Raw genomic sequence first — 25,780 nt, forward strand, 5'->3', positions numbered from 1 at the left:
CTGCTACAAGCGGTAACCCCACAGCCACATCTTTCCCCGGTATGGTTGAAGAGAGTGGAAAATAGGATGGATAATATTTGTGTTATCATTTGGGTTTTTCAATCTGAAACAGAAATAGTCAAAACTGAAAATACTGTCTCCTTTAAATGGGCCTGAGGCTGGGTTGATTAGCAAGTCTAGTAAAAACCCTCTAAATCAACTGTTAATCACACTCCCATCGACTTTGGGACTCTACCGGAGCAAGTCAGGGTAGCTGACAGTTAAGACCCCTCCACAGTGGGGATGCTGTGGTAAGTCGAACTAAGGAATGTCGACTCCAGCAACACTATTTACATAGCCGGAATTGCATGCCTTAGTTCAACACTGCCCTCTCGTGTAAACTTGGCTAGTGTCACCATTCCATTACTCAGTGTTATGCCCGTGTACTGCATTGAAGTTAAAGTTATACACTGGTGTAAAAGTGGAGTAATCTAATGTGAATCAAGATGTGTATGTGGAAAGACAGAAGGCGTGAAATCCAATTATTTATAAATGAGAGTTGTGCACATGGGCAGAAAATGTTTCCTAGTGTCTTTCTTCTGCCTTAGCAGCTTGCCAATACCAAAAAATTACAATAGTCAATGTGGTAGCATCCTCGTGCATGCAAATGCTTACCTACTTTGTACACTATTGGGGATTTCTATATAAATATATGGCTCAATAAGTTCCTAACTAACTAGGTAACTCTACAAGAATGCTTGTGCACCAATTTATACACATACATTGACTAGTACATGTGCAAAGTAAGTATGTAATTGACATGCAAATACTTGCCTACTTACGTGACAAAAATTCGATTTCTCTCTTTAGCCTTAGTTTATAGAACCATAGAAATATAGACCTGGAAGTTACCTTGAGAAGTCAAGAAACCTCACCCGTGTACTAAAGCAGGAAGTCAGGGAAGAATCATTTTAATTTCTTAATATTTGGAAAAATTATAACTCTTGCATTCTCATATAGACCAATAGGATTTTTTAATTAAGAATTTATGCAAATTCATCTCCAAGAGATCCCCAATTTCATTTGAAAATTAAACAAAAAAAAGGGATTCTAAGTTACTTACAATTCTAGAGTATTAAACATTGACAAAGTGTTGAATCTTGACAGTTTTTTAAAACATATGACAATTTTATTTTATGGCAAGAATTTATTTGGAATCAAGATTTGGAAATCACTCTTTTCCTATGAGTTTATTACATTATTTTTTCATACTGACAAAATAAAAATCTTTGTGGGCACTTGGTTTTGAAGTATTTTCATTTTAGTAAAATGGAGTCAAGTTTTATAACATACCAGCTCTCCGTCTTCTCCTAAGTGTCCTGCATGGCCTTTTACACCTTTAGCTCCCTGAAATTCAGATAGTAAAAGTAAAGACAAATACCAAAATTCTCCTTAATTAAAAAATAGGTAAACCTTAAGGATTATCCTGATATGGTACTTTATTTAGGAACAAGTTTGCAAACAGCAGTTTTAGTTTGGTCATTGCAAATTTCATTCCATTGTAGACTGTATATTCAAAGCACTCTTAAAAATTTGGAAAAATGGGTTCAACAATGCACAGCAAGATAAACTTCAGAGACAGATTGTTTTAATTCCTTAATATCCCAGCATCTTTTAGGAATTGTAAAAGAAGTGTCTAAGTCACCTAAAAGAGTGCTAAACATTAACAAAGTGTGGAATCTTGACTTTTTTTTTTAAATGACAATTTTAAAAAAAACCTGTAAAAAACAGAAGAAAGGCCACTATTGTCTTGGAACTTTACAGCTGGTTTGATTTTACCCAGCTAGGCTTACTAGAATATACTTTTTTAGTATCGTTGTGCCAGCCAGCAATGTACAACAGGTCTTTTATGCTGTATTTAGTATTTTTGTTTGTTCACCTCAGATTATTTTAATGCCTTTAGGAACCAATTCAATATATATTAAAAAACCCTCAGATATGCTGTTTGATCAACCGAACTACTGCCTCTCAGGGAGGTGGATTGCCTATTTGGACAGAATAATCCCACCTGTCAGAGTAGGTAGTATCTATACTGAAGTACTACAGCAGCATAACTGTAGCATTTAAAGGGTAGACAAACTCTGGAGAACAGATAGAAGCAAAGGCAATACAAATCTTATAAAGCTCCAACATTTGAATTTCCCTGGCCTTGGTTGGCCTCTGTACAATTACAATCTAAGTGAAGTGTCACAAAAACATCCTTACTTTATCTCCTTGTCCCCCTCGGTAGCCAGCTGCACCTCCGTCCCCAATGCACATGCAAGGCACTGAACAGCATATCCTTTCAGCCATGTTGCTCTTGAAAAGAAGAAATAGCCTCATTTTTCATACATACTTCCCTTATCCAGAGCACTTTTAAGACACTGAGAGTTTTGCATTTAATTCAGGAGGAGCATGATTATGTCTTTCCTTCTCCAGGCTGAATTCTCAGCGGTGGCGGAACAGCAACCAGTGCAGCAGGCCTTTGCAGCACCCTGAAACTGGGGCTATCTGATAACAAGAGCTGACCCCCAACGCTGCTCTGTTTTATACCAGCAGTCCAATACTCCAAGAGGACATTCCAGCCATGAGGAATTGTTGGGCTATCCCCTCTTTTCACCAGCCACAGTCCTTGCTCCAGCAGTTGCCAGGCTAAGGGGGCTTCTCCAGTTACACGAGAAGATTCTTTTACGTGGCAGGACACTACAGATGGCTAAGCACGATGACTCTAGGCCTGGTTTGTGACACCAGCTTGGGCACGAAGCAGCCTGAACATACCAGAGAATCTTTCCCTCCCTGACTATTGAACTCTTCTCAGGCATCAGGCCCGTTCAGTTCTTCAAGAAAATGGCTAGGGCCTCCATCAAATCTCTATCTAAACACTGGAGCTTCTCTGAATGACTTACCACAGAGAGGGCTAGAGCGTTGGCAATATTTTGCTTGTCTATGGTTAGTGGGTTATTGTATTCAGATCCTCTTCCAAACTCAATATACTGAAGCTCATGAGAATTAGAGGCTCTTTCCAGAACAACCGTTATCAGTGCATTCAAGCCTATTTAAAACATTGATCATAAGTGAGCAAAATATAACACAAAAATTATTCAAATGAAAATCTTAGACAATTATCTGGTTGATGGAACCTTTGTGTGCAGGAGTTCAGTTTATTATAAGGCTAAAAATAAAGATTATAGATTAGAGAATGAAAATAATAATTTATCTTCACATGTTACTTTTAAGAGTCCATAATTAATTTACAGAAATTAAATGAGCCAATGGCAATCCAGAATCAGAAGCAACTATGGAATGAATTCTCTGAGTGAAGCTTCAGCATGAAGCTACTGTGGCTGTTGGCACAATTATTTCCAGGATATTTTAGTCTTTCACCTGAAGCCAAGTTTTTAATTTTCATAACAACACTGTCTTGTACTGAAACGGAGTTTAAAGCTGAAGAGAAGAAACACACTAGGCTAGATCATCAGCTGTGATAAATCCAACAGTGAAATACAGGAGACTGGAAACAAATATCCCAGCATCACGGCCAGACATTTCAGAAGAGCTCAGCACCCACACAGTGGGCTAGACACTGAGAAGTGCTCAGCTCCTGTGTATACAGCAGAGTAAGTAGCCAGATTTCCACAAGGGCTCACGAGGCACATTGGGTGCTTGTGACCATTTGAGAATCAAGCCACCAGCACTACAGTCTCAGGTTCGCCATGCTGAGCCCTTCTGAACTCTGGTCCCAGTGACAGGTGCTGAATAAATCTGTTGCTCTTCTTATATTTATTTCATGACATTGCATCACTTGGTGATGACTGTGGGTTATTGCGCCCCATCATGCACTGAAGCTTCAGTCAAACAATGCAAAGCAGGGTTAGGACATAACACTCTGAATTAGTGGCATTCTCCATCTCCATTTCATATAGCATCCCCTGATGTAATGTCTTGGCTGCTAAAAGGAAAGTTTTAGCTTTTCTTCCATCCCTTTTCCCCTGCCTTTCTTCAGCACAAGAGCTTTGGGTTGCATAACATTCTTATAAATTCTCCCAAAGTAATGTAAGTATTTGTCCACCTTAAAATACCTTTCTTTCTGAGTTCTTCTGACTTTTGTTCAAGTTTTTCCACATCTTCATCCAAACCATCTGAAAATACAACTAAAACCTAAAGGAAGATAGGCAGTTTCAAATCACAGGAACTCAAAAGCAGAATTAAAACAACTTACAAAGAGACTTCAGGCCAAAAGTAAGAGACTAGATTACCTTCTTTCGATCCTGATCATCAGAATTGCTTGTAAATGTTTTCCAAAGCGACTCCAGAAAGTTGCTATTGAGATAAGATGTTGTATTGATGGTGAGATTTCTTAGGATGTTCAGAATTTTCTCGCTGTCAATTTCGAACTTTGAAGACCCAGGTGTAAGTGTGTTGCTCAGATAAACAGCCACACTGCTCTGTGTCTTTGTTCCTACATTGCAACTCAGACTACTTAAGGATGTAAGAGCTTTCAGAATGCCAGGGAGATATGTTTTCAACTGGAACTGTCCATCAAATAAATGGTCACCTCTCTTTTGCGAAGAGATATCAAATCCCACAACAATATCCACAAAACAAGCTATAGTAGGGAAGAATACAAAACAAAATATCATAGATTAATGCACAAAGAAATTTAGGTGGAAAAAAAGAGAAAAAGAGGTGGACAGAGCTTAAGCGAAAGAATAATGGTAATAGTATAATACAGTCAGATATGAACAGGAAAATAAGACAATAGCTGGCAGATCAATCATAGAATCATAGAATACTAGGGCTGGAAGGGACCTCAAGAGGTCATCGAGTCCAGTCCCCTGCCCTCATGGCAGGACCAAGTACTGACTAGACCATCCTTGATAGACATTTATCTAACCTACTCTTAAATATCTCCAGAGATGGAGATTCTACAACCTCCCTAGGCAATTTATTCCAGTGTTTAACCTAAACCTCCCTTGCTGCAGTTTAAGCCCATTGCTTCTTGTCCTGTCATCAGAGGCCAAGATGAACAAGTTTTCTCCCTCCTCATGACACCATTTTAGATACCTGAAAACTGCTATCCTATCCCCCCTCAATCTTCTCTTTTCTAAACTAAACAAACCCAATTCTTTCAGCCTTCCTTCATAGGTCATGTTCTCTAGATCTTTAATCAGTCTTGTTGCTCTTCTCTGGATCCTCTCCATTTTCTCCACATCCTTATTGAAATGTGGTGCCCAGAACTGGACACAGTACTCCAAATGAGGCCTAACTAGCACAGAGTAGAGCGGAAGAATGACTTCTCATGTCTTGCTCACAACACACCTGTTACTGCATCCCAGAATCATGTTTGCTTTTTTTGCAACAGCATCACACTGCTTACTCATATTCAGTGTGTGGTCCACTATAACCCCTAAATCCCTTTCTGCCGTACTCCTTCCTAGACAGTCGCTTCCCATTCTGTATGTGTGAAACTGATTGTTCCTTCCTAAGTGGAGCACTTTGCATTTGTCTTTATTAAACTTCATCCTGTTTACCTCAGACCATTTCTCCAATTTGTCCAGATCATTTTGAATTATGACCCTATCCTCCAGAGCAGTCGCAACCCCTCCCAGCTTAGTATCATCTGCAAACTTAATAAGTGTACTTTCTATGCCAATATCTAAATCGTTGATGAAGATATTGAACAGAGCCGGTCCCAAAACAGACCCCTGCAGAACGCTGTTTGTTATATCTTTCCAGCAGGATTGTGAACCATTAATAACTACTCTCTGAGTATGGTTATCCAGCCAGTTATGCACCCACCTTACAGTAGCCCCTAAATATCATCTAAGTTGTATTTGCCTAGTTTATTGATAAGAATATCATGTGAGACCGTATCAAATGCCTTACTAAAGTCTAGGTATATGACATCCACTGCTTCTCCCTTATCCACAAGGCTCGTTATCCTATCAAAGAAAGCTACCAGATTGGTTTGACATGATTTGCTCTTTACAAATCCATGCTGGCTTTTCCCTATCACCTTGCCACTGTCCAAGGATTTATAGATGATTTCCTTAATTACCTGCTCCATTATCTTCTCTGGCACAGAAGTTAAACTAACTGGTCTGTAGTTTCCTGGGTTGTTCTTATTTCCCTTTTTATAGATGGGTACTACATTTGCCCTTTTCCAGTCTTCTGGAATCTCTCCTGTCTTCCATGATTTTCCAAGGATGATAGCTAGAGGCTCAGATACCGCCTCTATCAGCTCCTTGAGTATTCTAGGATGCATTTCATCAGGCCCTGGTGACTTGTAGGCATCTAACTTTTGTAGGTGATTTTTAACTTGTTCTTTTTTATTTTATCTTCTAAACCTACCTCCTTCCCACTAGCATTCACTATGTTAGGTATTCCTTCAGACTTCTCGGTGAAGACTGAAACAAAGAAGTCATTAAGCATCTCTGCCATTTCCAAGTTTCCTGTTACTGTTTCTCCCTCCTCACTGAGCAGTGGACCTACCGTGTCCTTGGTGTTCCTCATGCTTCTAATGTATTTATAAAAAGTCTTCTTGTTTCCCTTTATTCCTGTAACTAGTTTGAGCTCATTTTGTGCCTTTGCCTTTCTAATCTTGCCCCTGCATTCCTGTGTTGTTTGTCTATATTCATCCTTTGTAATTTGTCCTACTTCCCATTTTTTATATAACTCCTTTTTTATTTTTAGATCCTCAAGATCTCTTGGGTAAGCCAAGGCAGTCTTTTGCCATATTTTCTATCTTGCCAACTCTCCTCGGTTGTTTTTCCCCTCAGTCTTGATTCCCATGGGACCTTACCTATCAGCTCTCTGAGCTTACCAAAATCCGCCTTCCTGAAATCCATTGTCTCTATTTTGCTGTTCTCCCTTCTACCCTTCCTTAGAATTGTGAACTCTATGATTTCATGATCACTTTCACCCAAGCAGCCTTCCACTTTCAAATTCTCAACCAGTTCCTCCCTATTTGATAAGATCAAATCTAGAACAGCTTCCCTCCGGTAGCTTTTTCAACCTTCTGAAATAAAAAGAATGCAATGCAGTCAAATAACTTATTGGATAGTCTGTGCCCCGCTGTGTTATTTTTCCAATATGTACAGACAGGTCTTTAAGTTCTTTAAACCATATGTGAACCAAATTTAACCTGAATTCATCTTTTACATCAGGAATAAAATTGCCTTAGTTTACGTACTTCTGCTGAAAAGAAAAGGGAAACACTTCCAAACATAGTAATTGTAATGAACTGAAAAAGTATTTTGAAGTTACAATTATTTTGTTCATCTGAATCATTTAACAAATTGTACTCTCACTGATGTTGAGGCGAGTTTTGTTGTTTACTTCTATCAGAGCAAAACTGGACTCAGTTTCATATTATTCCCCAACCCAAACCCAGCAGCTAAGCAGAATGAAACTTAGCACTTTATCAGTGCATTGTACTGAAAAATGTTCTTAGAGTCAATCATGCTATCTATACTAATAATCTATTCAATACACCTAGAAGTCATGCTGTCAATTCTATTTCATATGTAGGTCAATACTAATAAATGGGGAGCTCCAGGCACCCCTGAAGGCTGGCAAGGGGTGGGCAGCAGGACCCTACCATCAACTTGATGGCATTCTTCTGACTGTTTGGGTGAAATACAAACAACGTTTGAACTGGCATCTCCTTTTGAACAGCTAACTTTGAATAGGCAACTTCAGCCAAATCTGTAATTATTTATCTCGCTGACAGGAAGAAAAAAGAATGCTGAGGAGAGAAGAGGAAACTGGAGGTATGTGTGGGGAGGAGGGGGGAAGAGGTGGGGGAAATCATAGAGCCCCTGATGTGAGAGGAGGAGAATGGGGAACAAAGATATGAATGAAACAGAGCCCCTGCCATGGAGGATGGGGTTGCAGTGAATCCCAGAAATAGAGGGTAATGGGAGAGGAGCACACAGAGTTTGCGGGGTGTGGGGACAGATGAATGCTAGGAGTCCCTGGGTGCATGCAGTGATCTTGGCCTGTAAAAGCAACAAAGTGTGTGATCCCCTAGATTATTTTGAAAGTCAGAACCAAACAGGGGCAGTGTTTTTTGTGTTACGGAGCATGTAAATGAAGCATTTCCTCTGCGTGTTCTAGTCATTCATTTTGGGCCAGTGTAACTTATAAGTGCTGTAGCTAGAACATTCAAACTTGGCTTTCAGCAGTCGTCCTCAGTGATGGTCAAAACAGAGCATATTTGAAGAAAAATAGCTCTAGAGGTGGGACCTTAGTCCAGAACTGAAATTTAAATTCCCCCCTTAGTCATTTATACTTACTTGTAGGAACAACAGGGTTGCATACATCGTCAACTAATCTTTTTTTAATGCTCTTCAGCTTACTGAAATCATCGACAGTGTACTTCATTTCTGCGGCACCAGCTATCTGCATGAGCTGGAAGTCATTAATATTCCCAACTCCTATAGCATACATATCAACACCTTGCTTTCTCAGATTTTCTGCTGGTTCAGCAACATTATCCTGTGACTCCCCATCGGTGAGTACCAGCAAAATTGGTCGAACATTTCTTGTTGCTCTTTTGCTGCCTGATGGGGCAAAGAATTCCTTCACATTTGTAAGTGCACTTCCAATTAAAGTATATCCTGTAATCTGTTTAATGTTCTGAATTCGAGCTTTCAGTTCTGTTTTGCCTGGAAAAGCACCTAGGTCGACTTCTTTTTTATACAAGTCACTGTACTGGGCAATGCCAACTTGAACATTGTGTTCATAAAAAATCAGATCGATTACAGATTCCAAGAATTTCTTCATCTTGATGAAGTCATTTGGATCTATACTATTGGAGCCATCAATCAAGAAAACAAGATCTGCTTTAATTTCACACTCTGAAATTGAAAAGGAAAATAGCTTATTATTTATAAATTCCTCATATTGTATTAGCTCTATATAGTCAAGGAAAAACTAGTATCCCTGCCCTCAAAGTGTTTTCAATATCATTAGATAGAAGACTAAGGAACAAGGAAGCAGGGGAAGGTGAGAGCAGGTCCAAGGCTTGCAAGTACTAGACTAAGGATGTTAAAATGCGGTTAATTGACTAGTCAATGGAAGTACCTCTTCCTGTTCCCCTTTCCTGCCTCTATCTCATAGAGGCAGCAAAGGAGTGGGGGGACATCAACTAGTCGATTACTCAAAAGACTATCTGATAAGCAAATGTTTATCGGATAGTCGACTAATCTTTTACATCCCTATCCCAGATAATGTATGATTGTTTTTATGGTTCTGCACACATCCTGTTGATTCTTTTTTTCCTGCTGTGGTGAGGGGAGGGTGACTCCTGTTACCACCTTGCGCCAGACTCCCTGGTAATTCCTCAACTCATGTCATGTTGGGGAGAGTGCTTCAGTCAAGGAGTGCAATAGGAGTGGGAGGCGGTGGAGCAGGGGAGGGCAGGGGCAGGGCTTGGAGGAAGGGTAGAGTCTTGAGTGGGGGTAGAGTCTTCGAGGGAGAGGGGGGGTTGCCCTGGGCCCTGCACCTCCCTAGAGACAGCCCTAGGTCATGACCAACATGAGCCTGGGTGAACTCATTAAAATAGGATCACAATTCACTTTGGGGTCCCGACCCACAGTTTGAGAACTCTTGGACTAGAAGATGTCACTGAGCAGTCTTCAAGGTGTAAATATCCTCATAATTGCATGGCATTTCCATTGCCACTTGCAATAGCCCCCTAATAGCCTTTTCTTACCTTTTTCATCAATGGAGCTCATCAACCAGGACAAACATGTGATGCTTTTGTGATATAAATAATCGGCCATCCCTTTAACTAGTCTAATCAAACTAAAACTGGAACTTAGGCCTTTTAAAATGAAAGGTTAATGCCCTAATTTTACCTTCATTAAGGTTTTGAACCTGAACAAATTAACAATAATATCAACCATTTAAGCCATGAAAATCCTCAATTATAAGATCAAGTAAGGATAAACTTAAGGAACTTCCCTGTCTGCCCATAGCTTGGCTGGCAAAAAAGAAAAGAATACTATAGAAAGTTAGTAATAGAAATGTAGCCGTGTTAGTCTGGTGTAGCTGAAGCAAAATGCAGGACTATGTAGCACTTTAAAGACTATCAAGATAGTTTATTAGATGATGAGCTTTCGTGGGCCAGACCCACTTCCTCAGATCAAATAGTGGAAGAAAATAATCACAATCATATATACCAAAGGATACAAAAGGATACCAAAAAATGAACACACATGAAAAGGACAAATCACATTTCAGAACAGAAGGGGGATGCAGGGGGGGGGGAGGAAGGAAGGTAAGTGTCTGTGAGTTAATGATATTAGAGGTGGGGAAAGTTAGATGTCTGTGAGCTAATGGTATTAGAGGTGATAATTGGGGAAGCTATCCTGGTAATGGGTAAGGTAGTTGGGGTCTTTGTTCAATCCCTCTGGAGAGTGTCGAATTTTAACATAAATGACAGTTCAGAGGATTCCCTTTCCAGTGCAGATGTAAAAGGTCTTTGTAGCAGAATGCAGGTGGTTAAGTCATTGAGAGAGTGTCCTTTCTGGTTGAAATGGCAAGAAATAGTTTTTTCTTTGTGATTTTGTCTGATATCTGTTTTGTGGGCATTAATCCTTTGGCGAAGTGTCAAAACAGATATCAGACCCCAACTACCTTCCCCAATTATCACCTCTAATACCATTAGCTCACAGACATCTCACTTTCCCCACCTCTAATATCATTAACTCACAGACACTTACCTTCCTTCCTCCCCCCCCCCCCCCTGCATCCCCCTTCTGTTCTGAAATGTGATTTGTCCTTTTCATATGTGTTCATTTTTTTTAATTGTATCCTTTGGTATATATGGTTGTGACTATTTTCTTCCACTATTTGATCTGAGAAGTGGGTCTGGCCCACGAAAGCTCATCATCTAATAAACCATCTTGTTAGTCTTTAAAGTGCTACATAGTCCTGCATTTTGCTATAGAAAGTTAGATATATACACACTTTGCTTTAAAATTCTCAGGGGTAGCTTTGTTAGTCTGTAGCTTAAAAAAAAAAGCTTAAAAAATGAGTGGTCCCATAGCACCTTAGAAACTATCAAAAATATAGTTAGTATCATGAGCTTTGGTGGGCACAACCCATTTTTTTTTTGCTTTGAAATATTAGAAATGTGCCTCCCCATCTTTGCCAATTTTTAAATAAAATGAGGAAAGTTTAAATGGTCTAGAATAGTAAAACAAACACTTACCTGGTTTTGAATCACCACATACTGTATCAGATACTACTACTGATGTGTTTTTGAGTCCTTCAAATGTATCCACATAGAAATATTTGTCTTCTGAACCAGCCATGCCCAAAAGCTCACCAGAATTTGCGTCTTTTATCCCAACAGCATAGATAATAATCCCCTTGTCTCTTAATCTCTTGGCTGTGTCATTGAGCTGTGCGGTATCATGGGAGACACCGTCTGTTATCACTATAAGAATCTGGGGAACTCCCTTGTCTTTGCGGCTACCATGCTCCTTAGCAAATAGAGATTCTGCGTAGGCAATTGCCTTGGCTGTATACGTTGAGCCTCCTCGAGATGTGTCTTTCTGGATAGCCTCCACAATCTTGGATTTTGCATTGTACTCGTTAAGGTAGAAAAGCATTGTTGGTTCATCAGAATATTTTACTGCTCCAAATTGAACTCTGTCTGGAGCGACATCAGATTTTTTTACCAAAGTGATCATGAACTCTTTCATGGTCTCGTACTGTTCGGAACTTATGCTTCCTGATTCATCTATCACAAACACAACGTCTAATCTTTCTATCCTTTTGCACTCTGTAAAAAAACAAAGGACAAAAAAAACCCAACAAAGAAGTTCAAAGAGGTAAGTAAATACTGATTTTTACTGAACCCTTCTTACTAGCCCTTTCCATTCAAGCAAAGCTTGTGAATTTGGATCACTTTTTGGTGGCAGTAACACAACTGAACATCCTACGTTAGGCATGTTTTTGGGAAATCCACCCGTCCATAACTGAAGAGCCTAACCACTAATCCTAAAATAACTGGTGGGTTCAATTACATCTAAAATCCAGAGAGGCAGGAGAAAGAAATGAATAACAACATAACAGAATGGGATCAGGCCAGAGGTTTATAATGACTTCTTGTGCCCTTTAAAATCTATGAATATGTATTCTAATAGAATACAAGCACTAATTAAAAGCTTTTGTTTCACACAAAAACGTATTTTAAGATTGTTGTTTTTGGAGCTCAGTCAAATTACTGTGGCCCTAGTTATACAATCACCATTCACAGTTTTATGTACTGATTACTAATGGAAATGAGCCAAATTCTGCTGCCATTTGCATCCATGCAACAGCACTGAAATGCATGGAGATCCACCAGGCATCAATGATAAATTTTGCTATTTTGTGCTTAAGGTCTATTGCAATATTTTTGTTCTGTGTAAGAAAGATGTTCAGTTCGGAGGCTGAGGCCCTGCCATCTCTGCACAGCCCCCAAGAGCCTATGCTGCTGTAACCAAAAAGGGCTGACTGGGACTTTCGTGAAGCCCATTAGAACTATAGGTTGCACCACCCAAAACCGGGACTCTTCTGTCTGGCAACATGGGGCAGGAGGGCCAACAGCTGAGAGCCCTGTGCACAGTGAGGCTGGTGGTAATGGGGACAGGGCTCAGCAGCCCGGCGGCAGTAGTGGGGTTGTGATAGTGAGGCAGTGGCATCCTGGCAACCCAGCTATGGCCAGGACAGCCCAGGCATGTCAGCCTGGCAGCAGGGTTGGTGCCGGCTGGCAGTGGAGTTGGTGCCACCGCTGCAACTTAGCTGGGACCAGGGCAGATCAGCTAGGGCCATGTGCCACCTAGCAGTGGGGTTGGTGCCATGGCAGTGGGTCCAGAAGAAATTAGTGGGACGCGTGAGCAACCTCAGCCTGCTGCCCCTTCCCACCACCGGTTCCTTTGACCCACTGCTGGCTGGGTGACATGGCTGCCTGAGCCCCATTGCTGGGATAGCAGTGTTATGCCAGCAATGGGGCTATGGCAGACATGTCACCCAGCCAGCAGTGGGTCAAAGGAACCGGTGGTGGGGAGGGGCAGCAGGCTGAGGTTGCTGGTGGCAGGAGACTTCCCTGCTCCAGCAAATTCCCTCATCCAGGTCTGCTAGGTTTACAGGATCTTTTGAAAAAGCCTGTCCTTTTCGAAAAAACTGTCTCTAGACAGCGGTTTTAGTTTTGACATGGCGCTCTTTCGAAATAGCGCCATGATGTGATTATGCAAATGAAGCACGAGAAATTCAAATCCTGGCTTCATTTGCAATTTCGAAGTGTCTAATTTACATCCCTATGTCAAAAGAGGGATGTAATTTAGACGCAGCGGTAGTGTGAAACTCTACTATTTATATCCAGTCTCTGTTGTACGTTAAAGCTTAATTTGTATGTTTTATTTGCTGGGTAATCTGCTTTGATCTGATTGCTATCCCTTATAATGACTTAAAACATATCTTTTGTAGTTAAACTTGTTTTTGTTTGATCTAAAATCAGTGTGTTTATGAATCATAACTTCAGGCAAAGAGCTGATATATATGTTCTCTGCCCAGTGTGTGTGTGTGGGGGGGGGAGGGAATTTCATGAGCTTTTGCTGTATAGGTCTGTGTGTAGCACAAGCCAGTATAATTTTAGATTTATGCACCAGAGTGAGCAGTGTGTGCCTGAGTAGCTAAGAAGTTCCTTAGCTGAAGCCTCCTGTGCAGAATTGATCACAGTATCTATGTAACTGCAGCTGGGTGTGTCCCTACCTGTATGTGTGCTGGTAAAAGTGCACGCTGGAGCCTGGGAGAGGGCCTGGCAAGGTGGTCACAGCAGTACAGTGTAAAGGGAGCCCAGAGTGGTAGGTCAATGGCTTAGAGGTACCCCAGTTCCAGGTGACACCACAGGGGAAACATGTTACACTCAGTTCCTGTGAGTCTTCATTTCCACACAGTCCAGGACTGGTTTCCACACTCCCATTCAAAATGAATAGCATGTGGTTCTCTCTACCATTTTCATCTCTCTATACACAGTCCTAGAAAACTAGTTACCAGTGTTGTATTGGTGGCAGAATGGACAGGGGCCGGACTATATCTCTGTGTGTATTTCTCTTTCTTCCAGGCCATTCAGGGTTCCTGGGTAAATGAGCACTACCAAATCTATGAGGCAAATAGAACCTAGAGGGCCCATTTTTACTTTCATTGACGTGTACAACTGCTATGATTTCAACAGAAGTTGCACCCTTGTAAGGGAGGGCAGAACTAGGCCATTAGTGTAAACAAGAATTAGTCCCATGGATGTTTGACATTGCCAGAATACCACAAAGAACCCTGAGAACAAGCGAGAATTAGATCCTTAGTCTTTTCTTATACACATCAATATACATATTTTTAAAATATTATGACCTTTAAATTAATTGTTTGAGAGACAATATAGCATCTACAAAAGCTAGTGAGAGAGATCTCCTAGCACCGTGAACCAAACTCTACCTTCATTTTCTCACACACATTTCATTTCTATAGACATCTTCAAGAAAAGTCAGCATTGCAAGCAGAAAGCACTCCTGTTTGTTTACTCTATTACAATACTCATCTATCTGGACAAGGCAAAATTCCTACAGAGACACAGATGACATGATTTAAAAACTGCAGTACTTACCTTCATAGGGACTGCATATTCTAAAGATGAGCTCATCTTCTATATGCTTCAAAATATCAAACTTCTCAACATAAAAAACCAGCTCACGCTTCCCACTAATTTCTTCTAGCTGAGTTTTATTTGCATTAAATACCCCAACAGAGAAGATGACGACACCTTGATTTTGTAGCTTTTCTGCTGGAGATTTTACTTCATCCCCTGCCACCCCATCTGTAATCAGGATAAGAAACTTTTTGACACCAGGACGTGCACCCTTGGAAGGCTTGAAATAATCAGACACGAATGTCAATGCGCCTCCTGTTAGTGTAATGTCCCCCATGAGTGACATTCCATCAATAGCACTGAAAATATCACTTTTAGAAGAGTATCGGTTAAGCTGGAATTCTTCCTGGTTTGTGCCGCTGAACTGGACGACCCCAACCTGCACTCGGTCTGCACCAATGTCAGATTTCTTCACCAGTTCTTTCATAAAGCTTTTCATTTTCGAAAAGTTGTCTTGCCCTATGCTTCCAGAACTGTCCACTAGGAACATGATGTCAGCTCTCATTTCTCTGCAGGCTGCAGAAGAAAACAGACGTATATTAGTATAACTCAGTTGGTACATTACAATAAATAAATAGACTTAACGGGGTAGAATGATTTGGTAGGGTTCTTAGGCATCCAGTTTTTTAATCTAATGCCTGGTTGAAAAGGGACCCTGGTTGGCTCTGGTTATTAAAAGTCAGGTCAGTGCCACAGTAGGGACCTGGAGCTGAGGCAGGCTCCCACCTGCCCTGGCTTTGTGCAGCTCCTGGAAGTGGCTGCCAGGTCCCTGTGGCCCCGAGGCACATGTGTGGCCAGGGAGGCTCTGCGTGCTGCCCCTGCCCAAGCGCCAGCTCTACAGCTCCCGTCAGCCAGGAACCATGAGCTGCGGGATGGTGCCTGTGGGTACAAGGAACATCCCAGGAAACCCATGTACCTAGGGGCCACAGGTTACCTGGTGGCTGCTTTTTGTGAGCTTTGGTAAATGTCACCTGGATCCCACATTCCAACCTCCTCCCCCAGCCCAGAGGCCCCTTTCCCCCCCCCATCATCCAAACTCCCTCCCAGAGCCTGAACCCAACATTCCACTCCCAGTCTCCTGCTCAGCCCTTAGATTCCTCCTGCACCCCAACCCACATTCTCAGCCCCACCCCAGAGCTTGCCCCCTGCTTCAGTTCAGAGCCTTCTCCCACAACCTGAGCCTCTTATTTCAAGCCTGCATTCCAGCCAAAGTTTTCATCCACCCATACTGCAACCCCCTGTTCCAGCCTAGAGCTTATACCCTGAACCTTTATGCCAACCCCTATGCCAGAGTTCACACGCCCAGCTGGAGACTTCATCCCCTTCCTCATCCCTATCCCTTGCCCCAACCCAATGAAAGTAAGTGAGGGTGGAGGGGAAATATTGACAGTGGAAGGAAGAACAGAGTGAACACAGTTCAGGGCCTCATGGAAGGGGAGGGCAAGGAGGCAGGGCAGGGGACTTTGCTTATGTGGGATTAAAAAGTTGGCAACCATATGGTCTGGGGTAGATGCGTGGGTGCTAACATTTCTGACTGTGCTGGGAAATGGGGAACAGTGAGGTAGGTGGATGGATGAGTGGGCTCTGTCTGGAGAATAGCAATGTTGGGGAGCCGAAGGCAAGTACTGGGCCCTAACAGGGTTGCTAAGGAGAATTTTGCTAGACATATGCATATGTGCACCTAAGGGAGAGAGCTCTTGTGATTTCATTGGCAGCTGGTGTGTAAGGCAGGGGAAGGCTTTGCTTTCCCAAACTGCCAGCATGGCCCTGCCCCACCAGGTCTACAACAGGTGTTTTGTGGGCAGAGTGCTGCTGCCCCCAGCACCTGCTCTCCCAGTGCTGGAGAGGCTGGGTTGGGCTGGGCAGTGGGGCACACTCTTCTCCCTCCCCCAGTGCATCAGGGCTGGAGGAGGGAGGAGTGGCATCCTCTCGGGCAGGATAGGCTAGGCTGTGCTACGTGGTACACCCTCCTCCCTCCCCCACTGCTCTGGGGCTGGAAAGGCCGAGCTAGGCCAAGCCAGACTGCGTGGCATGCCCTCCTCTGGGGTTAGGGAATCAGGGGCAAGCATGCACCCACTCACTCCCTGCCTGTGGTTGGAAAGGTCAGGGGAGCATACCACATGGGGGAGGGCAGGCAGGAAAGGGCAGGGCCTCAGCAGTAGGGTCAGGACTGGAGGTGGTTTTGGCAGCATGCCTTCCCCAGCCCTGCCTTCACCATCTGCACATGTGTGGTTTATTGTCTGAGCCACTTCCATTTCTTTACAGAAAAAGATTCATTGGTTCACAAGTCAAAACAGGCATAAAAGATTCAGGGATTTACAGCTTCTGGGAGGCGGGGCTGTGCCCCCTGCTTGCTGCCCTCACCAACCTGCCCTCCTCTGGCCACTACACTTGCCAACCCCCCCCCCCTCTGGCCGTTACATGTGCCAAGTCCCACCCCCCATGACTACTATGTTCACTACCCTCTTCCTCCTCAGCCACTACCTACATCAACCTCCCCTGTTCTGGCCGCTAAAACCCTACCACGAGACTGCTCCTGCACCCTTCCTCCTGACCAGACACCCTACACCCATCCTGCTCCTGCATCCTCGCTCTGGGCCCAACTCTGTACCCTCACCTCCTCTTGCATACCATCTCCCACCCTGATCCCGTATACCCATGCCTATCCCACTCACTGGGAGAGATAGGTGACACGTGGGGGGTGGGGGAGGCCACAGGGTTCATGCTTCCCTGGAACACTGGGGAGGAGGGAGGCCACGTGGCTGAGGATTGAGATGGATGGTGGTGGCTGGAGGATACAGATGATATGATGACACCACTCTGTCATCCCACAGGGAAATTTTTTTATATATGTGGAGAGACAGATAAGTGTATGACTTCAACACTAATACTGCACCTGTCAATCACAAACACCAACTTTACATACCTGTCAGAGAATTTAGTCTGCATTTATTTTCCTTTCTCTTTGTGTCTGTGGTGTGTGTGAGGCAGAAGTTTGTAAGACAGTGTTGCACAATAGTCTTCAAAGACAATGAACTTAAATGTCACTGTAGTCTGAGAGTAGCCTGAGAGTAAATGCTCTGTTGGCATCTGAACAGTTGATGACACAGGTATTTATATTGGGGACAACAGCAACATAACATGAAAAGTTGGAAAACACACTACTTGATGTAGGACTACCCCCTTTAGCAGAAAAGCCAGCTTGTTTGTTACACAGTTGAGAAAAAGAAGAAGGAAAAGCAGTGTTCTGATGCTCTGATTGAAACCAAATAAAAATGCTCTTGCTTTTTTAAAGTATACACTGAACATATTCGTAAGAGATATATAAAAAAAGAAAGAAAATGGCATCACTTTTAACTGCCTTGCAGAAAGATACCTTATATGCAAATGTGCCCTAAATATAGTGATACATTTTCATTATTCAGGCAGGAGAAATACGCTTGCTTTGAACTTGAAATTGTTAAAGAACAGGAGGTCCTGAATTCAGTTAGCGCTCTGAGGGGGCAAAATCAATTTTTCCCTTACCTTCCCCAGTACAGATCCTTTGAACAATTTCATTTTTTATGGTTTTCAAGGCGTCAAACTCTTGCACAAAGAAAGGCTTGTTGTTTGGCCCTGCAATTTCATGCAGCTGTTCTTCGTTTGCACCTTTAACACCTACAGCATAAATATTGATCTTCTCGTTCCTCAGCTGCTCAGCAGGCTCCTTTACATTGTCATGTGACACCCCATCTGTTAAGACAATGAGGTAACAAGGCACCCCACCAGGTCGCTGATTCCTTGCCTCTTTAAGCAGTGGCTGCATGTAAGTCAGAGCTGCTCCAATATAGGTATCCCCGTATATTTGCCTAATGTTGTCAATGGCTTTCTCTAACTCATTTTTTGTGTTGTAGTCATTAAGTTTAAACTCTGTGCGAAAGTTGTGTGAATATTGTACAGCTCCAAAGCGAACTTTATTCGGTCCTATGTTAAACATCTTAATCACTTCCTTCAAAAAATGTTTGATCTCTCTGAAGGCATCAGAAGAAATGCTTGTTGAGCCATCAATGAGCATATAAATATCAGCTTCCTCTGTGTCCATACATCCTATATGGAAAAAGAAATTGTATTCCAAATTAACGTGGGTACAAAATGTAAAGAGAGAAACATGGAGAGAATCACCAAAGCATATAGGCATGTATTTAGGGCCCAGAGTCAGCCAGTGTTTACACAATAACATATGTTTTGAACACACCTATGGTGCATTTCCACAGTGGCAGAAAATAGAGTGAAGTTAACCAGGCACAAGGAGGCTTAATCTCAATGTAAAGTAATAATGGTTGAGAAATTATGGTTAATTACCTTATGATAATTGGAGTTCTTTAGGGTGCGTGATCCCTATTTGTAAAACAACTGAAGTGCACGTGCACTCCATATGCCTAAGATCAGAAAATTTTTTCAACAGTGTCTCTTGATCTGCACCTACATCCTTCATCTTCTTGTACTCTTGTAAAGGGCATAAGGGATTACACAGACTGACCACCTAGTTGATTTCTTCTCTACCATGATTAGCCCAAGGAAGGGCTCAGAAACAGAGTGGAAGGAGGGTGGGTAGTGGGATAAAGATCAGGATCAAACATCTAGAACTACACCAGTTACTATAAAGTTAAGTATCCAGCATTTCTTCAAGTGGCGTATGCGTATTCCAGACTCTCAAGCAACACTCCGTGTGGCGGGCACAGGAAATCCTGCCGTGTTTGGCAGCATGATCCTGCAATCTGAAAGGATGCACCTTCTGAAGTGACTCATTCTAGGGCATAATCCCTAGTTAAATTGTGCACAGGGCTCTATGTTGCCACTCTGTTGAACTCCGCAAAGCAAAGACACTGATATACAGGGGCGGATATAGGGCAGGGCGAACGGGGCGGCCGCCACAGGCCCCGCGCTTCAGAAAGCCCCACGCATGCGCCGTGGCAAAAGGGGGGCCCCGCAGAATTATGCTGCCTGGGGCCCCGCAAAACGGTCATCTGCCCTTGCTGATATAATCTGAACCCTGGTTGAATGAGCACTCTCATCTTATGTCAGAGGGGTCACCATCAACTCACAGCTTGATACAACTTAAAATAAATTTAGAAAATTTTTATGAGGAGACTGCTTCCTCTTTTTTATACTTTTAACAAAGGAGACAAATATTGGGAGATTTTCTGAAGGGTTTTGTTGTCTGTAGATAGCCTGGATGTTGATTGAGCCTGATCATTCTATGTCTATACTGCTTCCCTCTTCCACAAGAGCCTATGCAAATGAAGCGCAGAGTAGAATATAGCCACACCTCATTTGCATAATTAATTAGGAGCCATTTTTGCACAAGAGGTTTTTACACAAGAGCCATTCTTCCTCATTTTTTCAGGAAGAACAGCTCTTGTGCAAGAGGGATGTTTTGCACAAAAAGGAGCCATCTACATAACTCCTTTTTGCACAAAAGCCTCTTCTGCAAAAATGGCCCCTAATTAATTATGCAAATGAAGCATGGTCATATTCTACTCCGCGCTTCGTTTGCATAAGCTTTTGCGGAAGAAGGGTGCAGTATAGGGGAGGGGGAGGCCCAACTCTGTACCCTCACCTCCTCTTGCATACCATCTCCCACCCAGATCCCGTATACCCATGCCTATCCCACTCACTGGATAATGGATCTCCCTGTCTTCTTTTGGTAGCATAATATTTTGGGTGGAAAATAGCTAGGTGTATGACATGATTTAAATGGCTTTCAGAGGGAACTTTTGAAACAAATTTCATCCTTATGGAAGACCATGTAACAGAATCCACCATATGGGCCCCTTGCTCACCTAGTCTTCTGGTAGAGCTCTTTGCATTACCTAAAGGTGAATCTGGTGTTCGATACAGCAACTGATCAGGAATAGTCAACATGAATTCACCAAGGGCGAGTCATGCCTGACCAATCTGATTAGAATCTTTGATGAGGTAACTAGCTCTTTGGATATGGTAAAGTCAGTGGATGTGATGTATCTTGACTTTAGCAAAGCTGTTGATACTGTCTCCCACAATATTCTTGCCAGCAAATTAAGAGAGTATGGATTGGATAAATAGACTGTAAAATGGACAGAAATCTGGCTACACTGTCAGGCCCAATGGGTAGTGATTAATGGCTCAATGTCAGGTTGGCAGTCAATTTCTAGCGGAGTGCCCCAAGGATCGGTTCTAGGACTGGTTTTGTTCAACATCTTTAATGACCTGGATGACGGGATGGATTGCACCCCCAGCAGGTTTGCAGAGGACACTAAGTTAGGGAGAGAGGTAGATATGTTGGATGGCAGGGAAACGGTCCAGAGTGACCTGGACAGATTAGAGGATTAGGCCAAAATAAATCTGATGAGGTTCAAAAAAGGACAAGTATAGAGTCCTGCACTTGGGATGGAAGAATCCCAAGCATTGTTACAGGCTGGGGACTGAATGGCTAAGTAGCAGTTTGGCAGAAAAGGACCTGGGGATTACAGTGATGAGAAGCTGGATATGAGTCAATAGTGTGCCCTTGTAGCCAAGAAGGAGAATGGAATATTAGGTTGCATTAGGAAGAGCATTGCCAGTAGATCTAGAGAAATGATTACTCCCCTTTATTTGGCTCTGGTGAGGCCACATCTGGAGTACTGTGTTCAGTTCTGGACATCCCCCTTCACACACACACACACACACACACACAACTATAGAAAGGATATGAACGCATTGGAGAGGGTCCAGCAGAGGGCATCCAAAATGATTAAGGGGCTGGAGCACATGACCTATGAAGAGAGGCTGAGAGGGGATTTGATAGCACCCTTCAGGTTCCTGAAGGGAGGTTCCAAAGAGAACGGAGAGTGGCTGTTCTCAGTATTAACAGAAGGCAGAACAAGGAGCAATGGTCTCAAGTTACAGTGGGGGAGGTCTAGGTTGGATATAAGGAAAAACTATTCCACTAGGAAGGTGGTGAAGCACTGGAATGGGTTACCTAGGGAGGTGGTGGAATCTCCATCCCTAGATGTTTCTAAGTCTTGGCTTGACAAAGCCTTGGCTGGGTTGATTTAATTGAGATTGGTCCTGCTTTGGAAAGGGGGTTGAACTTGATGACCTCCTGAGGTCTCTTCCAGCCCTATGATTCAATGAACTGCAGACACCAACTGCTTCTATGCAAAGGAGGGTGGACCTCCCCATTCTCGCTTTTTCTTATCATGTACTATAGTCATGTTAGACATGACTTGAACATGCAGGGTATGAATGAGTGGCAGGAATCTTTTGCAGGCTTCATGTACTGCCCAGTGTCAGGCGGTTGACGTGTAGCTTGGATTCTTGCTGGGTCCAAGAACTTTGAATCATATATTGTCCTGGAATGACTGTTCATCCGCAAATTCAATTCACAAGCTAATGAACTCAATCATGATGAAGGCTGGTTGGGACACTACCAATTTGGCAACCATTGAAGGTGCTAACAGCTCTCTGAGCAGTATCCTTCCCGACATGAGAATCTACCTGCTTAGGTTTAAGTACCCATTCTCCAGATACTTACTGATGCTCTGTCCCCCACCCTCCTGCTCCTCTCCTATTTATTTCGAGTGTTCACATCCCAAACTCATAACTCCGGTCATCTGAAGAAGTGGGCTGTGCCCGCGAAAGCTCATGATACCATGTACATGTTTTGTTAGTCTATACAGTGCTACCAGACTATGTTATATTAGTCCAAGTGAGGCATCACAGGTGGAGAGTGGATGAAGGCACACAGACAGTTTTTCCACCACATAAGTGATGACAAAACGCTGCGGGGAGGTAGAACTTGCTAGTCCAGGCTGGGCTTACTTGAAATATAACAAATGTTCATAACCAGGCCTGCAGACACCAGAGATCCATCCTTGCAAAGGGTGTCACATAGATGAAGGAATCCACATGGCCTAGGAGGACTAGGCAGGATCACACTATTGTCTGAGGGCTCAGTTGAAGATGGGGGATAAGCCCCTCAGTTTGGAATCTGTCTTGGGGAAGAATGCCTTGTCTGTAATCAAGTCCAAAAGTTGCTCCCATAAAATCTATAGCATGCATGGGACAATAAAGCATGTGGCTCTCTACCTATTGAAACTTTTCCTGGTGAGTTGCTGTGCAAGTGATGACAAATTCAGTACATTTTAATTTATTTTAGCATTTCAATATTCACTTAAAACTATTTAACAAATTAAACAGAAGGCCAGAGTTTATATCATTATCAAACACTGCGATTAGAACAGAAAGGAATGTGTATGTTAAATGGTATTTGTTAAAATTAGCAGTCAGGTTTTCAAAAATCAGAGTTTTACGAGTAGTCTAAAATAAAAACTTACTCTTGCAAGTACTTGTGATTCTCCTTTTACAATTGTTAAAACCGCTTACCAAATTTTAAGTCCAACACAATACAAATTTTTCATGGGCACAGCATCTTTGGGATCACAGCTTGTAACACGGCATTAACAGCTCTTGAGGATCACTGATCAGCCTTTACTAAATGGCAAGAAACACTGACTCAACTATATGACTGCCCAGCATTAGGCTACTGAGAGTGACTGAATTGTCAGACCACAGCCAATCCAAGCAGTGGGTTTTTTGAAGTCATGCTATGACATATTTTATCTGTATTTACATAAACAGCTGTGCTCCACAGTGTGAAATAAATAATGCTGGTTGAACCCAAAGCAGCTTGCTTTGTTGAAAGAACTGGATGTAGTCTAGATGCTCTGTCAACAGAAGCTGTGCGAGAGTATCTATCAACAAAGCCTCTGTCGACAAAAGCCTGTTGTCTAGATACACCTAGAGTGAGTCTGAAGAGGAGGACACTACTATGGAATTATCTTAGAATGGAGACCAAACTCCAGACTCCATCAGCTGTATCCAGTGAGTGCTCCAGTTCTTGATCTCTAAGCCCCTATCAATGATGAGACCAGACCGGGATAATGAGCTTGTCCCACCAATGTTCCCAGAAGTCCTCCAAACAAAACAGGCCTGTGATGACACATCTAGGTTGCAGGACAGAGGGGATATATAAGTGGATGGTGTCCCTGAGGCCCTGTACATTCTAATACCACAACAAGAGATGCGGGGGCCTGAGCCAATAGTGAGCAGTGTCTCCAAGGGAACCTGCACCATCCCTGGCTCATAAGAAAGTCCCTCTACTCCTCTCAGGCCCACTCATTAGACATGAAAAGGTTATAATGCTAGTAAACAGGCTAACTTAACATGCATCTGCAGTGGTTAGTGAAGAAGTGATACAGTTAGCTGACAGGACTGTGGCAGCCCTAGTGGGTTTCCTCAGGCCTTGTGAGGAGAACTCATGAAGTTGGGGTAATTTAGAGTCTGATTTGCTGGGACAACAAATTGTCTGGGAGAAGGATGTAAACAGCTAGTTGGTGAGGGAGAGACTTCAGAGGCAAACACACCTACTCTGCCTATATCCAGCAGATAGAGCTGTGTTGCCCAAAGTGATCAACTCTGGCTGGTGCTGGTTTACAAATTATAGTAAAATAAATGCAGGGCTAATGGGATGTTATCAGTGTGGTTGTCTTTATTGTCTGAGTAAAGGAGAGCCGCACTGTGCTTAACCAGTTCTGAAAGGACCTTGTTAAGCCAGGGGCTAAAATGGTAGATCCCTGTGAAAATAAGATGAGTGTGGTAGACAGGTGTCCCAGCCATGAGATATTGACTCTAAGGGATCCCAGTCTGGTTTAACTTCTTTCTCCCCATTATTCAAAGACAGCTAAATAGGCTCCATTAGAAGTCTTTTTTATATTAAGTGCTTACTAGAGCTAAAAACATTTGTAGTGGGACAATATTTCTGCCCAGTCTGCTTCACTAAGAACTGAAAAATCACTGGGACTCTCAAGAGACTGACCTGCAAAGGTCACAGCAGAGAGGTAGGTGGTAGAAGGTGACCAGCAAGCGGAACAGAGGCTGCAAGGCAGTCAGGTACAGAGGCTGATATGACAGCCAGGTGGTGAGGCACAGTGGCTGGCAGGATGGCCAGCCAGAGAAAGTGCTCAAATGGCAGAGCAAGCCACATGCCTTCTTCCCCAAATGGAAGGTGAACTCACAAGATGCACCTCTGAATCCTGGGCCCTTGCTGACCAAGTGGCATTTGGTGAGGGAGCAGAAAGGGACACAGTAAAGGAACTTTTGCTTGTAGAACTCAAGAACATGTCAAAGATGACACTGCCCCAGTCACTAGGGGTAGGTGTCTGGCTCACAGTTTTACTTTATGAATCCTTCTTGCAGCATTTTCTTTCCTTTGATTACAGGTTTCTTTTCTACAGTCAAGCTCTGGGTTTGAGTGTGGAAGTGTTGCCTCTCAGAGGCACCCAGTGGTGGTCTATAATTTCCCCAGGTTATTGGACTGGACTTGAGCTGGTTTTATGTCAATGTTGAAAACCCCTAGATATTGAACCTGGCCCTGGTTGCTGCTGGTTCCACATGGCATGTGGATACAGTGAATACTGCTTAAAGATAAGGATAGACACGGACTGAAACAATATGAAAGAACACACATTGCACAATATGAAATTCCATCTTGAGTTCATAAATGCTTTTCTTTTTTGTTTGTCACATATAGAAATAACCACTTGCAAAAAACGTAAAACTGAAAACTCAAAAAACATAGCTCGTTCTCAAAGCAGAATTTTAATCTCCAAACTCTCCAAAATGTCTATCTAATTGTTCCACCTAATCCAAGTTCCCAGACTTCCATCTCTACCCAAAAACTTCTCTCTGTACGGTGATCATTCAGGTGAAAAGTAAGAATTTATTTCTGGATTGGAATTAGAAGTTTTTAAATATCAGAGCTTTTAAAAAGCACTTTAAGTATGGTCAATAAGAGCCATCCAGCTTTCAATAGAATTAATTAAAATTAGTAGTTGCTGAATATTTTGTTGCTAAACATGAAAGCTTGATTTCTATATTCTGTAAAAGAGCTTCCACTTAAAATCATTTATTGATGCCAAAGTTAAAGCATTAATATATCCTGCACATCTGTACACATTAGTGATGCCAGTTAATTAAACAGTTTTTTTAAACTAACAGCCT

At 42.6% G+C, this 25,780-nt stretch overlaps 1 protein-coding gene across 1 annotated transcript in view; it reads right to left on the minus strand.

The window, feature by feature from the left end:
- Positions 1-25,780, minus strand: part of LOC102456223 (collagen alpha-6(VI) chain-like) — an 85,734-nt gene that overhangs the window by 46,145 nt on the left and 13,809 nt on the right. The window contains 9 exon segments of the mRNA XM_075921935.1: positions 1,333-1,386; positions 2,245-2,337; positions 2,925-3,070; positions 4,098-4,176; positions 4,275-4,624; positions 8,316-8,879; positions 11,240-11,815; positions 14,678-15,235; positions 18,245-18,805. Coding sequence (XP_075778050.1) covers positions 1,333-1,386; positions 2,245-2,337; positions 2,925-3,070; positions 4,098-4,176; positions 4,275-4,624; positions 8,316-8,879; positions 11,240-11,815; positions 14,678-15,235; positions 18,245-18,805 — 2,981 coding nt within the window.

The sequence above is a fragment of the Pelodiscus sinensis genome, chromosome 2, assembly GCF_049634645.1.
Source record: "Pelodiscus sinensis isolate JC-2024 chromosome 2, ASM4963464v1, whole genome shotgun sequence".
NCBI lineage: Eukaryota > Metazoa > Chordata > Testudines > Trionychidae > Pelodiscus > Pelodiscus sinensis.